Source organism: Oncorhynchus mykiss, chromosome 12 (genome assembly GCF_013265735.2).
Source record: "Oncorhynchus mykiss isolate Arlee chromosome 12, USDA_OmykA_1.1, whole genome shotgun sequence".
In the NCBI taxonomy this organism is placed as follows: domain Eukaryota; kingdom Metazoa; phylum Chordata; class Actinopteri; order Salmoniformes; family Salmonidae; genus Oncorhynchus; species Oncorhynchus mykiss.
The window spans coordinates 14,904,144-14,920,081 of record NC_048576.1 but is presented as its reverse complement, the minus strand read 5'-3'; the positions used below and the strand labels follow the sequence as shown (position 1 = coordinate 14,920,081).

General features: G+C 41.0%; 1 protein-coding gene across 6 annotated transcripts in view; it reads left to right on the top strand.

The window, feature by feature from the left end:
- Positions 1-15,938, top strand: part of LOC110537021 (adenomatous polyposis coli protein) — a 50,628-nt gene that overhangs the window by 26,894 nt on the left and 7,796 nt on the right. For all 6 annotated transcript variants that reach the window (XM_021622735.2, XM_021622736.2, XM_021622733.2 and 3 more), the window contains 8 exons: positions 7,837-7,917; positions 8,559-8,660; positions 8,960-9,121; positions 13,291-13,507; positions 13,846-13,941; positions 14,280-14,419; positions 14,741-14,935; positions 15,080-15,294. In XM_021622735.2, the coding sequence (XP_021478410.2) occupies positions 7,837-7,917; positions 8,559-8,660; positions 8,960-9,121; positions 13,291-13,507; positions 13,846-13,941; positions 14,280-14,419; positions 14,741-14,935; positions 15,080-15,294 (1,208 nt within the window). The remainder of the gene's footprint in view (positions 1-7,836; positions 7,918-8,558; positions 8,661-8,959; positions 9,122-13,290; positions 13,508-13,845; positions 13,942-14,279; positions 14,420-14,740; positions 14,936-15,079; positions 15,295-15,938) is intronic.

Below are 15,938 nucleotides of genomic sequence, written 5' to 3'. Positions count from 1 at the left end.
TAGGGCTGGTTTCCCGGACACATTATTCCTGTTTAAAATGACTACAATGCCCTTTGATTTGTCTGGGACTAAGCATAATCTGTGTCTGGGAAACCAGCCCTAAATGTATTTACAGTGATTTCTGGCAATACTTTCTCTGTATTCTGGCTAATGCCTGGCCTGTGTGGACATCTCCATTTCAACAGGCATTCTGTGGGAACAGTTTGTTGGCTTTGAGTCATGTAAAGAACCAAAAGCTGCTTACATCGGAGTGTCGTGCCATGTCAGACAGCCATCCCATTTGCTGATATCCATTTAATCCTTGTACTGGGTGCGCTAACTGCACCATTCCCCTTTCTATGCAATGGGGATTGATGCGTAGCCTCCATCCCTGCGTTACAGAGATGTCACATGGACAAGTGTACAATAATGCTTTGTTACTGATCCGATATGGTGATTTATCTGAACTGAACACAGTCCTCTTTCATCCAATCATTTTGCAGTGTTCTGCTCCTCTAAACAAGAGTGTCATTTATTTACAGCGGCTCCTAAGAACACTAGAATGCTGGAAGCAACTCTTGTTCCTTCCAGGTTTATAACTCCTGACCCTCATTCTGGGAGGTGAAATCAACCATAGGCGTTCTCCTGTCCTCTCTCCTTGTGTTAAATATGAAAAAGAGAGCTATTGAATGAATGATGAATGACATTTTTTGTGTGTAAAATCGGCAGTTGGAAACCCATCCCTTATGGGATTAATTAACACACATTACAATAGTTCACTGATAATTTAGTGATAATTCTTCTTCCGGTGTTCTCTGCAGTGCATCGCATAAAGAGGGGGGGGGAATATATCAATACATAATAGTAAATAATATAATCAAAACTAATTATATCCCTGGAGCAGTAAACATATACATGCATACATACAGTCGTGGCCAAGTTTTTAGAATGACACAAATATTAATTTTCACAAAGTCTGCTGCCTCAGTTTGTATGATGGCAATTTGCATATACTCCAGAATGTTAGGAAGAGTGATAAGATGAATTGCAATGTCCCTCTTTGCCATGCAAATGAACTGAATCCCCAAAAAACATCCACTGCATTTCAGCCCTGCCACAAAAGGACCAGCTGACATCATGTCAGTGATTCTCTCATAAACCTCTGGCCTAGGGGGTGGTATTTTGACGTCTGGATGAAAAGCTTGCCCAAAGTAAACTGCCTGTTACTCAGGCCCAGAAGCTAGGATATGCATGTAATTGGTAGATTTGGATAGAAAACACTGGCACTTTTATTATAGGGCAAAATCCTCCCTGATTGCAGTTCCTAGGGCTTCCACAAGATGTCAACAGTCTTTAGAAAGAGTTTCATGCTGGTTTTTGGGAAAATGAGGGAGAAGTTGTAATTTTTCTAGGTGGCTCCCATTTTAGCTGTAGTTTTTCCAAGCGCGTGGAGGAAAGCGCTTCTTTGTCATTTATCTCCGGTAAAGACAATAACGATTCTGTCCTAAATTGTATTGTTTATTTCCGTATTAGGATACCTAAGGTTTGATTATAAACGTTGATTGACTTGTTTGGATAAGTTTGTTGGTAACGTTTGGGATTCATTTTGAATGCATTTTGAAGGAGGGAAACTGGGTTGATTATTGACTGAACCGCGCCAGCTAATTTATCTGTTATTTTTACCAGGTAAGTTGACTGAGAACACTTTCTCATTTGCAGCCATGACCTGGGGAATAGTTACAGGGGAGAGGGGGACAAAAATATCTAAAGACACTGAAGCAGCAAACTTAATTTCCACTAACGTTTGTCATTCTCAAAACTTTTGACCAGAGCCTGTAATTGAACCCACAAATACTGATGCTCCAGATACTCAACTGGTCTGAAGAATTCCATTTTTTTTATTGCTTCTTAAATCAGAATAACAGTTTTCAGCTCTGCTAACATAATTGCAAAATAGTTTTCTAATGATCAATTAGCCTTTTAAAATGATTAACTTGGATTAGCTAACACAACGTGCTATTGGAACACAGGAGTAATGGTTGCTGATAATGGGCCTCTGTACGCCTATGTAGATATTCCATAACATTTTTCCAGCTACAATAGTCATTTACAACATTGACAATGTCTACACGGATCAATTTGATATTTTAATGGACAGAAAATGTGCTTTTCTTTCAAACAAGTAAATGTCTAAGTGACCCCAAACTTTTGAACGATAGTGTGTGCATGTATACATAGTGGCTTGTGAAAGTATTCACCCCCATTGGCATCTTTCCTATTTTGTTGCCTTACAACCTGGAATTAAAATTAATATTCTGGGGGTTTGTATCCTTAGAATTACACACTATGCCTACCACTGAAGCTTCATCCAAGCTACTCAATACTGCCCCCAGTCTCAAAGAAGTTAACTTCTTATGGATGGGGGGCAGTATTGAGTAGCTTGGATGAATAAGGAGTAAACTGCCTGCTACTCAAGCCCAGAAGGATAATATGAATATCTTCACAAGTTAGTAGATTTGGATAGAAAACACTCGAAGTTTCTAAAACTGAAATGAAATGAACATTGAATGATGTCTGTGAGTATAACAGAACTCATATGGCAGGCAAAAAGCTGAGAAAAAAATCCAACCAGGAAGTGGGAAATCTGAGGTTTGTATGTTTTCAAGTCTGCCTATACAATATACAGTGGAAATTTGGTCCGATTGCACTTCCTAAGGCTTCCACTAGATGTCAAGTCTTTAGGACCTTGTTTCAGGCTTCTACTGTGAAGGGGGAGAGAATAAGAGCTGTTTGAGTCAGGTGTCTGGCAGAATGCCATGAGCTCGCTCTCGCGCGCACCCGTGAGTTAGCTGCATTCCTTTTCCTTTCTAAAGACAAAGGAATTGTCTGGTTGGAATATTATTGAAGGTTTATGTTAACATCCTAAAGATTGATTCTATACATCGTTTGACATGTTTTTACGAACTGTAATATAACTTTTGACTTTTCGTCTGGACTAAGTGTGCCTGCGCCTCATGAATTTGGATTTGTGAACTGAACGCGCGAACAAAAAGGAGGTATTTGGACATAAATGATGGACTTTATCGAACAAAACAAACATTTATTGTGGAACTGCGATTTCTGGGGTGCATTCTGATGAAGATCATCAAAAGTAAGTGAATATTTATAATGCTATTTCTGACTTCTGTTGACTCCACAACATGGCGGGTATTAGAGGTCGATCGATTATGATTTTTCAATGCCGATACCGATTATTGAAGGACCAAAAAAGCCGTTACCGATTCATCTTAATCCGATTTATTTTTTTTATTGTATTTATATGTATATACAGTGGGGCAAAAAGGTATTTCGTCAGCCACCAATTGTGCAAGTTCTCCCACTTAACAAGATGAGAGGCCTGTAATTTTCATCATAGGTACACTTCAACTATGACAGACAAAATTGGAAAAACAAATCCAGAAAATCACATTGTAGGATTTTTTTTATGAATTTATTTGCAAATTATGGTGGAAAATAAGTATTTGGTCACCTACAAACAAGCAAGATTTCTGGCCATCACAGACCTGTAACTTCTTCTTTAAGAGGCTCCTCTGTCCTCTACCCGTTACCTGTATTAATGGCACCTGTTTGAACTTGTTATCAGTATAAAAGACACCTGTCCACAACCTCAAACAGTCACACTCCAAACTCCACTATGGACAAGATCAAAGAGCTGTCAAAGGACACCAGAAACAGACCTGCACCAGGCTGGGAAGACTGAATCTGCAAATCCGGCATAAAAAAGCCAGACTACGGTTTGCAACTGCACATGGGGACAAAGATCGTACTTTTTGGAGAAATGTTGTTTTGGTCTGATGAAACACAAATAGAACTGTTTGGCCATAATGACCATTGTCATGTTTGGAGGAAAAGTCTTGCAAGCCGAAGAACACCATACCAACTGTGATGCATGGGGGTGGCAGCATCATGTTGTGGGGGTGCTTTGCTGCAGGAGGGACTGGTGCTCTTTACAAAATCAATGGCTTCATGTGGCAGGAAAATTATGTGGATATATTGAAGCAACATCTGAAGACATCAGTTAAAGCTTGGTCGCAAATGGGTCTTCCAAGTGGACAATTACCCCAAGCATACTTCCAAAGTTGTGGCAAATTGGCTTAAGGACAAAGTCAGGGTATTGGAGTGGCCATCACAAAGCCCTGACCTCAATCGTATAGAAAATGTGTGGGCAGAACTGAAAACATGTACGAGCAAGGATGCCGGCAAACCTGACTCCGTTAGGTAGGCCAAAATTCACCCAACTTATTGTAGGAAGCTTGTGGATGGCTCCTTAACATTTGACCCAAGTTCAACAATTTAAAGGCAATGCTACCAAATACTAATTGTGTGTGTCAACTTCTGACCCATTGGGAATGTGATGAAATAAATAAAAGCTGAAATAAATCTTTCTCTCTACTATTATTCTGACATTTCACTTTCTTAAAATAAAGTTGCGAAACTAACTCTGACCTAAAACAGATACTTTTTACTAGGATTAAATGCCAGGAATTGTTCAACTTTGAGTTAATGTTTTTGGCTAAGGTGTATGTGTACTTCTGACTTCAACTGTATACTGAGATCATGTGAATATTAGATTGCACACAGGTGGACTTTGTGACTTATGAAGGTAATTGGTTCCCCCAGATCTTATTTAGGGGTGAATACATAGGCACGCACCACTTTTCTGTTTTTTGAAGCAAGTACTTTTTCATTTCACTTCACCAATTTAAACTATTTTGTCAATTTTTATATGAAATCCAAATAAAAATCTTTTTAAATTGCAGGTTGTAATGCAACAAATTAGGCAAAATGCCAAGGGGAATTAATACTTTTGCATGGCACTGTGCATTCATACATACATGTACAGAAGGCATTTGAACACAGTCTGGCACAATGAGAAGAGACAGTGCGAGAGAGACCTGCACACAATCTATATACTCGTCTTATTTTCCATCCAATTTTAATTGAATTAAGGGGGACCTGTTCGACTGCAGCACGCACATTAGCTGACCTGATGACTGAGCATGTGTGCAGTCAGTCAACCAGTGACCTACCTTCTGCTCCTGTTGGATGCACAGCCGAGAAGCCATAAGGCCTTGGTATGTGTGTTCATGCGTCAGTGTGCATGAATACTGTATTCAAGCCAGTGCACTCATGCCTGCATCATGTGAGATGTTTGTTTGGTGGCCCATACAGTATACGAGCTCGTGTGTTTTTGTCTGTTGGTAATTGTGTGTACACTACTTGTCTCGTGCCCTGCATGTGTGCTGGCTTACATGCTTTTCCCCCTCTACATGAGTGGATAAATCATTGGACACATTTAATTCCCCCCTCTTCGACTGTCATCCTGCAGGCTGAGCTACAGCTTATGTAGGTCAGGGATGAGGAAGCCTGATGCTCCTGCAGCTGCCCTAGCTAGCCTAGTGACTGAATGCTCTATCCATCAGGGTTTCACATTTTGGGGAATATTCAGAGGTGGAAACTTTGTGTGGGAATTAACAGAGATATATGCAAATTAATATGAATTCCATTTAAATGTAAATGTTTTTTGCATTGGATATATTTCCATATCATATGGAGACAGAAACAAAAACCTTTAACCTTATCATAAGTAGACATAGTTGCAAATGATTAAATCCTAATAGAAATAACAAAAACAATTTAGTTATGAATAGAACTTTAATTAAATGAGTTGACTCTTCACATGGGTTGATTTCAATGAACAACAAACGGAATATTGAATGATCCCCAATGATCATCGCATCTCCCCAAAATTGTATATATTATATATATATATATATATATATATGAAAAGTCTAAACTAAAGCTTTGGTTGTCTTCTTCTCAGGCTTCCATGTCTTCTCCCTTGACCTCCTCAATGTCCACCTCTTGAACATCAGACACTGAGGCCTCATCTTCACTGTCACTTTCCAACCTTGTTGAGGATGGCTAGTTGTCAGGCTCAAAAAGCCTCATTTGCCCAGATGACCACCAATTTTTCAACCCGTATATTGGTCAGCCTGGTGTGTGTGTGTTCCCAAACAAGGACCATTTTAATTTTTTTTCACCTTTATTTAACCAGGTAGGCTAGTTGAGAACAAGTTCTCATTTATAACTGCGACCTGGCCAAGATAAAGCATAGCAGTGTGAACAGACAGCAACACAGAGTTACACATGGAGTAAACAATAACAAGTTAATAACCAGTAGGAAAAAAATAGGAAAAAAAAGTCAATATACATTGTGTGCAAAAGGCATGAGGAGGTAGGGGAATAATTACAATTTAGCAGTGTTAAATGATCAGATGGCCATGTGCAGTTAGAGATACTGGTGTGCAAAAGAGCAGAAAAGTAAATAAATAAAAACAGTATGGGGATGAAGTAGGTAAATTGGGTGGGCTATTTACCGATGGACTGTACAGCTGCAGCGATCGGTTAGCTGCTCAGATAGCAGATGTTTAAAGTTGGTGAGGGAGATAAAAGTCCAACTTCAACGATTTTTGCAATTTGTTCCAGTCACAGGCAGCAGAGAACTGGAAGGAAAGGCGGCCAAATGAGGTGTTGGCTTTAGGGATGATCAGTGAGATACTGATTGTTGGTGGGTTTTTAAAGGCAACAGGGGAAAGAGCCTCAGATCCACAGTCCCTTCCACCAGGTGGCTGATGCGATGTTGGCACGACTGCCATATTGCATCTCCATCTCAAAGCCCTTGCTTGGAACTGCCTAGAACCTTGCCCTCATCCAGGCCAAGGTGGCGAGACACTGTAGTGATGCATCCAGCAAATGAGTAGGTAAAGCATATCTGGTGGGAGGGGTGTATGCTGGGCGAAGAACATTCAGAAATCTCTTCCAATACACATTGCCTGTGAGTATCAGAGGTGAAGCAGCTGCATACAGAGCTTGAGCAAGACATTCATCAGCAGTTCTCTGACTACGTTCCTCCATTGAGTCAAAAAAAACTTCTGATTCCAGGAGGACCATGAGCTTTGTCTGATTCATCACTTTCACCACAAATGGAAGTAGAGGGATTTTTGTCAGAGGTCGCTTGTTGTGAGTGCTGAGGGAACTTTATCCACTTGGCCAGAAGATTCTGCATCTTTGTTGCATTCTTCGCATATGATTTGGTACAGTATTAGCAAATGTACACAGTTTTTCCTCAGTGCCTGTGGCATTTTCCTGTAAAGATGAGAAAAAAATCTCAAATACATATCCATGTACAGATAAATAGTTAAGCAGTTAGATTAAACAATCCTTTGTAAGATACATGTTTTAAAATGAAACATGTATGGAAACAGGTGAATTAACACTCAGTTAGCAGGCGCATGCAATAGAAAACCCACATGGTAGCAAAAACTAATTAGCAGAAATGGTTAACAAATTAAACACTTTGCTGTAGGCTATTTTACTAGTTTACATTTTTTGTTTGTGTCATATAACATCTATTCACCCCACCCAGTATTGTAATAAAAACGTATCATAAAATTTACCGGAACGCTTCCGAACCTTTGCAACCGTAGTCACCATTGCTCGGTTTCTTTGAGTTTTTCACGCCCACTCTCGATCTCTCTATTGCCATCACTCCCCTGTCTCCCTCGCCCACTCTCTCTCTCTCGTCCTCATTCTGTCTTGCACTCTCACTCCCTTTCCTTCCTTCCAGTCTCTCATCCTGCTGTTTTCTATTTCCTCTTTTTGAACGGATTCTGCCTCTTCCAGGTGACTGGTTCTGCGTTCTCTGACTCGTTACTCTCATTTAGCCTGCTACATGAATGCTTTGCTCCTTTTGGAGGTCTGACCCTTCTTTCCCTCTTTCTTTCCCTCATGCAGAGCAAGCATGACCCGGCTGCCCAGGATGAGGGAGGCCAGGCTTCAGGGGACAGTGGTGGGCCTAGCGCTGGGTGTTCTCAGGTATGACTCGCCTTCCATACCTGATCCAAGACAATCGGCGTGTTTGAAGGGATCATTATTAAATCATTGAGTCGGATATTGGAATGCAATGTGATTTGTAGACTGTGATATAGCATAGTTTGACTGCAATGTAGTCCATCTCAAACTAACACAACGCTTGCACCCCCAGAGATTCGTAGTTAACATTTGACAGATTTATTTCCTTCCTTTGGTCCTATAATGCTCCAGAAAATATCTTCCGCCATTGGACTGACTGGAAATGTTGGTTAGGAGAGTTTAGCTGAGCTGTCGTGAGCTGCCTTTTTTGCCGTGCTTAGTGCCTTGACTTTCCATTTAATGCTAATAATTTGTGTCTTACTCCATAGTAGGCTTTATCCCTGAGACTTGCGATTAAACCGTTGGATTCATATTTTAATGACTTTTAAAATGTAATGTAGTCGGACTTCCCTTGATTCTTAGCAGAATGAATGAGGTTGCTGGGATTGTTCTATGGAAGAAAACTGTCACACTGACACACTAATCGCTTTTATGAGAAAGGCGAAGATGTTATACTGTAGGAAATTGCTAGCAAGCAATATGAATACATTTTAATTTTAAAAAAGCTTTTAAAAAGTTTAACAAAATAAATGTTTCTCATCTAGGGTTCCAGCTCTCGCCTGGATCAGGACTCTGCCAGTGAAATGAGTTTGGGTGTGGGTAGTTACTCTGTGCCCCGCAGACTGACCAGTCACTTGGGCACCAAGGTATCCAGAGATTCTACTACCACTCAGGTTGATGTAGTATGGCTGTTCTCATCAAACGACCCCCCCTTAATAATAAACCACATGAGCTCTGTCTGTATGCCCAAACCAAAAAATTTGAAATGTTATCTAGTTTAAAAATGTAATAGAAATGTGCTTTTTTAAACCGAGGGTAGCTCACAAATTAGATTGCATCCTAAGTGGGACAATTTGATACATTTCAATATAAATAATTGACCTATGTATCATCAGGGCGTGTCTTCAAAGTAGTTGTTCTCACGGTCGGCCCTCTAACCCTATAGGTGGAGATGGTTTACTCCCTCCTTTCCATGCTGGGGACCCATGATAAAGATGACATGTCTCGCACTCTGCTGGCCATGTCCAGCTCCCAGGACAGCTGCATCGCCATGCGCCAGTCAGGCTGTCTTCCCTTACTCATCCAACTCCTCCATGGCAACGACAAGGTTTGTAATGTTTTTGTTTGGTAACTTTGTCTTATTCTTTGTCATTGGGCTAGGTGTTATTTATTTAGTCGAGAACCACTTTGGAAAGGAGTGTTTTAATTAATACTTTCAAGTGATAAACTTTTGGGTTATTTGTAACTTAGTTTTTACATAATGTTTCTGCCACTGTATCTTACTGCAAAAAAGAGCTTCTGGATATCAGGACAGCAATCACTCACCTCGAATTAGACAAAACAATTTTTCTTCAACAAGCAGGGCGCACAGGATGTACTATTAATTACCGATTAATCGTCCGTTTTTAAATGTATTTTTATACATTTTATTTTAATATTTTTATTTTTTTAAATATGTATATATTTTTCGTAATAATGACAATTACAACAATACTGAATGGACAATAAACACTTTATTTGATCTTAATACATAGATTTAATTTATTTAGTCTCAAATAAATAATGAAACCTGTTCAATTTGGATTAAATAATGCAAAAACAGTGTTGGAGAAGAAAGTAAAAGTGCAATATGTACCATGTAAAAAAGCGAACGTTTATGTTCCTTGTTCTGAACATAAGAACATATGAAAGCTGGTGGTTCAATATTCCCAGTTCAGAATTTTTCCGGTTGTAGTTATTATAGGAATTTTGACACGTCGACTATTTATCTCTCTACCATTTGTATTTCATATACCTTTGACTATTGGATGTTCTAATAGGCACTTTAGTATTGCCAGCCTAATCTCAGGAGTTGATAGGCTTGAAGTCATAAACAGTGCTGTGAAGCAAGCATTGCTAAGAGCTGCTGGCAAATGCAGTAACGTTTTTATGAATGCTTACGAGCCTGCTGCCGCCTACCACCACACAGTCAGACTGCTCTATCAAATCATAGACTTAATTATAATAAACACAGAAATTCGAGCCATTGGCCATTAATATGGTCAAATCCGGAAACTGTAATTTCGAAAACGAAACGTTCATTCTTTCAGTGAAATACGGAACCGTTCCATATTTTATCGAACGGGCGGCAACCCTGAGTCTAAATTTTGCTGTTACATTGCATAATCTTCAATGTTGTCGTAATTATGTAAAATTCTGGTGAATTAGTTAAACTAGCCAGGTGACCAAACTATTGCATATACCCTGACTCTGCGTGCAATGAACGCAAGAGAAGTGACACAATTTCCCTAGTTGATATTGCCTGCTAACATGAATTTCTTTTAACTAAACATGCAGGTTTAAAAAAATATACTTCGTTGTATTGATTTTAACTTGACGCCACGCATCCCTGTAGCGGGATAATTGTCATCAACAACCGCTGAATTGCATAGCGCCACATTCAAATAATATTACTAAAAATATTTATATTCATATCACAAGTGCAATATAGAAAAACACAGCTTAGCCTTTTGTTAATCCACCTGTCGTGTCAGATTTTGAAAATATGCTTTACAGCGAAAGCAATCCAAGCGTTTAAGTTTATTGATCGCTCGACAAAATATTATGTACACCTAGCATCAAGTAGCTTGGTCACGAAAATCAGAAAAGCAATCAAATTAATCGTTCACCTTTGATCTTTGGATGTTTTCACTCACGACTCTGTTACACAATAAATGTTCCTTTTGTTCCATAAAGATTATTTTTATATCCAAAATACCTCAGTTTGTTTGGCGGGTTATGTTCAGAAATCCACAGGAAAGAGCGGTCACAATGCAGACAAATTCCAATAGTATCCGTAATGTCTACAGAAACATGTCAAATGTTTTTTAGAATCAATCCTCAGGTTGTAGTTAAAATATATAATTGATAATATATCAACTGCACCTGTCTTTATCAGTAGGAGAGGGAAAGGCAATGGCTGCCAAACTCTGTTGCGTCAAGCAAAACGCTGCTGGCACCTGGCCATACAATGACGCAATGTCTTTCTCGCTCATTTTTCAAAATAAAAGCCTGAAACTATGTCTAAAGATTGACACCTTGAGGAAGCGATAGGAAAAGGAATCTGGTTGATATCCCTTTAAATGGAGCAAAGGCAGGCTATGGAACATGGAGTTTTCAAAATAGAAGCCACTTCCTGGTTTGATTTTCCTCAGGGTTTCGCTTGCAATATCAGTTCTGTTATACTCACAGACAATATTTTCACAGTTTTGGAAACTTTAGTGTTTTCTATTCTAATCTGTCAATTATATGCATATTCTAGCATCTGGTCCTGAGAAATAGGCAGTTTACTTTGGTAACGTTATTTTTCCAAACATAAAAATAGTGCCCCGTAGCTTCAAGAGGTTAAGAAAGGCATTGATGTTTATGGTTAGGTACATTCGTGCAACGATTGTGATTTTTTTTTCCGGGAATGCGCTTTTGTTAAAACCCACATTTGGCAAAGTAGGCTGTGATTCAATGACACATTAACAGGCACGGCATTGATTATTTGCAATGCAGAACAAGCTAGTTAACCTAGTAATATATCAACCATGTGTAGTTTGATTGTTTTTTTACATAAGTTTAATGCTAGCTAGCAACTTACCTTGGCTCCTTGCTGCACTCGCGTAACAGCTTTTCAGCCTGCCATGCAGTTTCCTCATGGAATGCAATATAATCGGCAAAAATCTGCGTCCAAAAATGCCAATTACCTATTGTTATGAAAACTTGAAATCGGCCCCAAATAATCGGCAATGCCGGCTAATCGGTCGCCCTCTAGTACATACCCCAACCAGAAGCCATGGATTACAGGCAACGTTCGCACTGAGCTAAAGGGTGGAGCTGTCGCTTTCAAGGTGCGGGACTCTAAGCCGGAAGCTTATAAGATGTGGCATGGCTTGCAAACTATTACAGTCTACAAAGGGATGCACAGCCACGAGCTGCACAGTGACCCGAAGCTACCAGACGAGCTAAATCGACTGTGTGAATACTCTCTCCGTAGCCGATGTGAGTAAGACAATTTAATCAGGTCAACATTCACTAGGCCGCGGGGCGAGACTGATTACCAGGACGTGTGCTCCGGGCATGTGCTGACCAACTGGCAGGTGTCTTCAATGACATTTGTCCCTGTCTGAGTCTGTAATACCAACATGTTTCAAGCAGACCACCATAGTCCCTGTACCCAAGAGCACTAAGGTAACCTGCCTAAATGACTACAGACCCGTAGCACTCACGTCCGTAGCCATGAAGTGCTTTGAAAGGCTGGTAATGGCTCACATCAACACCATTATCCCAGAAACCTTAGACCCACTCCCATGTAATACCTCCCAAACAGATCCACAGATGATGCCATCTCTATTGCACTCCACACAGCCCTTTCCTCCCTGGACAAAAGGAACACCTACATGAGAATGCTTTTCATTGACTACAGCTCAGCGTTCAACACCATAGTACCCTCAAAGCTCATCGCTAAGGATCCTGGGACTAAACACTTCCCTCTGCAACTGGATCCTGGACTTCCTGATGGGCCGCCCACAGGTGGTGAGGTTAGGTAGCAACACATCTGCCACGCTGATCCTCAACACTGGAGCCCCTCGGGAGTGCGTGCTCAGTCCCCTCCTGTACTCCCTGTTCACCCATGACTGCGTGGCCAGGCACGACTCCAACACCATTAAGTTTGCAGATGACACAACAGTGCCTGATCACCGACAACAACGAGACCACCTATAGGGAGGAGGTCAGAGACCTGGCCGGGTGGCGCCAGAGTAACAACCTATCCCTCAACATAATCAAGACAAAGGAGATGATTGTGGACTACAGGAAAAGGAGGACCGAGCACAACCCCATTCTCATTGTGTCCCACCACCTGCCAAACCCCTCTTTTACGCTACTGCTACTCTGTTTATCATATGCGTCGTCACTTTAACCATACCTACATGTGCATACTACCTCAATTAGCCTGATTAACCTGTGCCTGTATATAGCCTCGCTACTGTTATTTTTCACTCTTTATACGGTTTTATTTATTTATTGTTCATCTAATACCTTCTTTTTTTACTTAATCGTACTGTTGGTTAGGGCCCGTGAGTAAGCATTTCACTGTAAGGTCTACACTTGCTGTATTCGGAGTACGTGACAAACTTTGATTTGATCATTAGGCTAGGTGTTATTTATTCCGTCAAGGACCACTTTGGAAAGGAGTGTTTTTATGATTACTTTCAAGTGATAAACAGTTTTTTTTATTCTATTCCATACAAGGACTCAGTGCTGCTGGGGAACTCCCGAGGCAGCAAGGAGGCCCGGGCCAGAGCCAGCGCCGCCCTCCATAACATTATCCACTCCCAGCCTGACGATAAGAGAGGGCGCAGAGAGATCAGAGTGTTGCACCTCCTGGAACAGATCAGGGTTTACTGCGAGACCTGCTGGGAGTGGCAGGAGACCCATGAGAGGGGAGTGGACCAGGATAAAAACCCCAGTAAGGCCTGCTCAGATGTATTTAATGCTTTGGTTAGGGTATGGTTATTTGGATGAGTAATGTAGGGCAAAAACCCAGTAAGGACTAAAGCGACGGTTGTAATGAATTGTGTTGGTTTTGTTTTTCATTGTGTATTTGGAGGGGTAAACCACCAGTACCTCCTGCTCAGATCACTTGTACTTGATTTGTTTAATGTTTTAAATGGATAATTGGAAGGGTAATACAGGACAACTTGAGTAAGGCCTACTTATTTCAGATGGATGAACTGTGTTTTAGTTAGGGTATGGATATTTGGATTGGTCACTTGTTTTTATTAGAATGGATTGTGTTTGTCCCAGTGCCCTCTCCCGTTGAGCATCAGATCTGCCCAGCGGTGTGTGTTCTAATGAAGCTGTCCTTTGATGAAGAGCACAGGCACGCTATGAATGAGCTCGGTAAGCATCCACTTCAAAACTGTTGTTCTGACCAAATGCAATTTTTTATTTCGGCTATTTAACCAGTATAGTCCACTTGGTGACACTTGCCACTGCTTTCCAGGCAGTTATCTTAAAAAAAAGAGAAATTATGAAACAATCTTTATTTGATTGGTTTAATGTTTCATTACCCAAGAAACCAAAACAGAAAAGAGGTAGGTTAATGCATGTGTTTATCCCTGTAAAGATGTAGGCTCTTATGCAATGTCTTGCATGGGACATCATATAGTAGAACTTTCATGGGGCAGACTCATTCAATGATTGATTGACATTTATCCTGCTGTGCTGTGTGTTCCCAGGGGGGCTGCAGGCTATAGGGGAACTCCTCCAAGTGGACTGTGAAATATACGGCCTCACCAGTGACCACTACAGCGTCACTCTGAGGAGATATGCTGGCATGGCCCTTACCAACCTCACCTTCGGGGACGTGGCCAATAAGGTGAGCTTCTGGTTCCGGACGATTTAACCTTAGATGTAGTTGTGTGTGCAATTCTGACCTAATATCTTGCAAATGTTCTGCCTTAGGGTTGGTTTCCCAGACCCAAATTAAGCCTATTCCTGTATTTAAAAGCTATTTCAATCTCAATTAAGCACGCTTTGTAGTCCAGGAGAAGGCTGGATCTGGGAAACCAGCCAATATGTGTAAACGCACTTGAAAGTGAAGGCAGTAGTGTCTTCGAGGACAATCAATCTCTGTGCTTGTTCATAAAGTATGGCTTGAAATTAATAGTAAGCATCTTTCTGTATCTTCCATCCTCAGGCCACTCTATGTTCCATGAAGGGATGCATGAGGGCCATGGTGGCTCAGCTGAAGTCAGAGAGTGAGGATCTACAGCAGGTGATTGCCAGTGTGTTGAGGAACCTGTCCTGGCGTGCGGATGTGAACAGTAAGAAGACCCTCCGTGAGGTGGGCAGTGTCAGGGCTCTGATGGAATGTGCCTTGGAGGTACAGAAGGTGAGACATCCACCACTCTCACTTTGATACAAATACATAAGGAGTACATGTATAAATATGTGAATGAAATGTACAATAGGAATTCGATAAAGATTTGCCTAAATATGTATTCACTGGCTGATCAAATTTGTCCTCTTTTCACAGGAGTCTACTCTGAAGAGTGTCCTCAGTGCCCTGTGGAACCTGTCAGCTCACTGCACTGAAAACAAAGCTGATATCTGTGCTGTAGAGGGGGCTTTGGCCTTCCTGGTTAGCACTTTGATGTACCGAAGCCAAACTAACACCCTCGCCATCATTGAAAGTGGAGGAGGCATCTTGCGCAATGTGTCTAGTCTCATCGCCACAAATGAAGATCACAGGTATGTCTACTCAATTTTTTAAAAATCATTCATTATTAGGGATGCACGATATGTCGGAATCGGCCGATATTAGCTAAAAATGCCAACTATCGGCCCGATGTCTAGTTTAACGCCAATGTTAAAAACCGATGTCAAAGCTGCTGTGCATACCTATATAATGTAGGTACAGGACGTAATGACGACACGTAAAATGTTGCGCTACACGTGCAACACAGCATTCCTGACCTAGCCCACAATGTCTGCTGTGTGGATCTAGCAGTCAACAAGTCGAGTAGGCATTTGAAAGAGTAAGAATTTCAGCGAGACAACTCAAAGGCGAAAGCCATTAAAGCCAAGATAATGGAATTCATGGATTCTTACCATAGTAATCCTGGTTGAGAATGAAATAATTGAACAGCACAGCAAGTTAGTCAAAGAAATAGGTTTTGGATTGTTTTACTGGTAATGGGGACATGCGTAAATGCCAACAAAATAACGTTTTGGTCTGTGTGTGACCTTTATTTAACTAGGCAAGTCAGTTAAGAACAAATTCTAACTTACAATGAAGGCCCGGACGCTGCTGGGCTAATTGTGCGCCGCCCTATGGGACTCCCAATCACGGCCGGATGTGATACAGCCTGGATTCGAACCAGGGACTGTAGTGA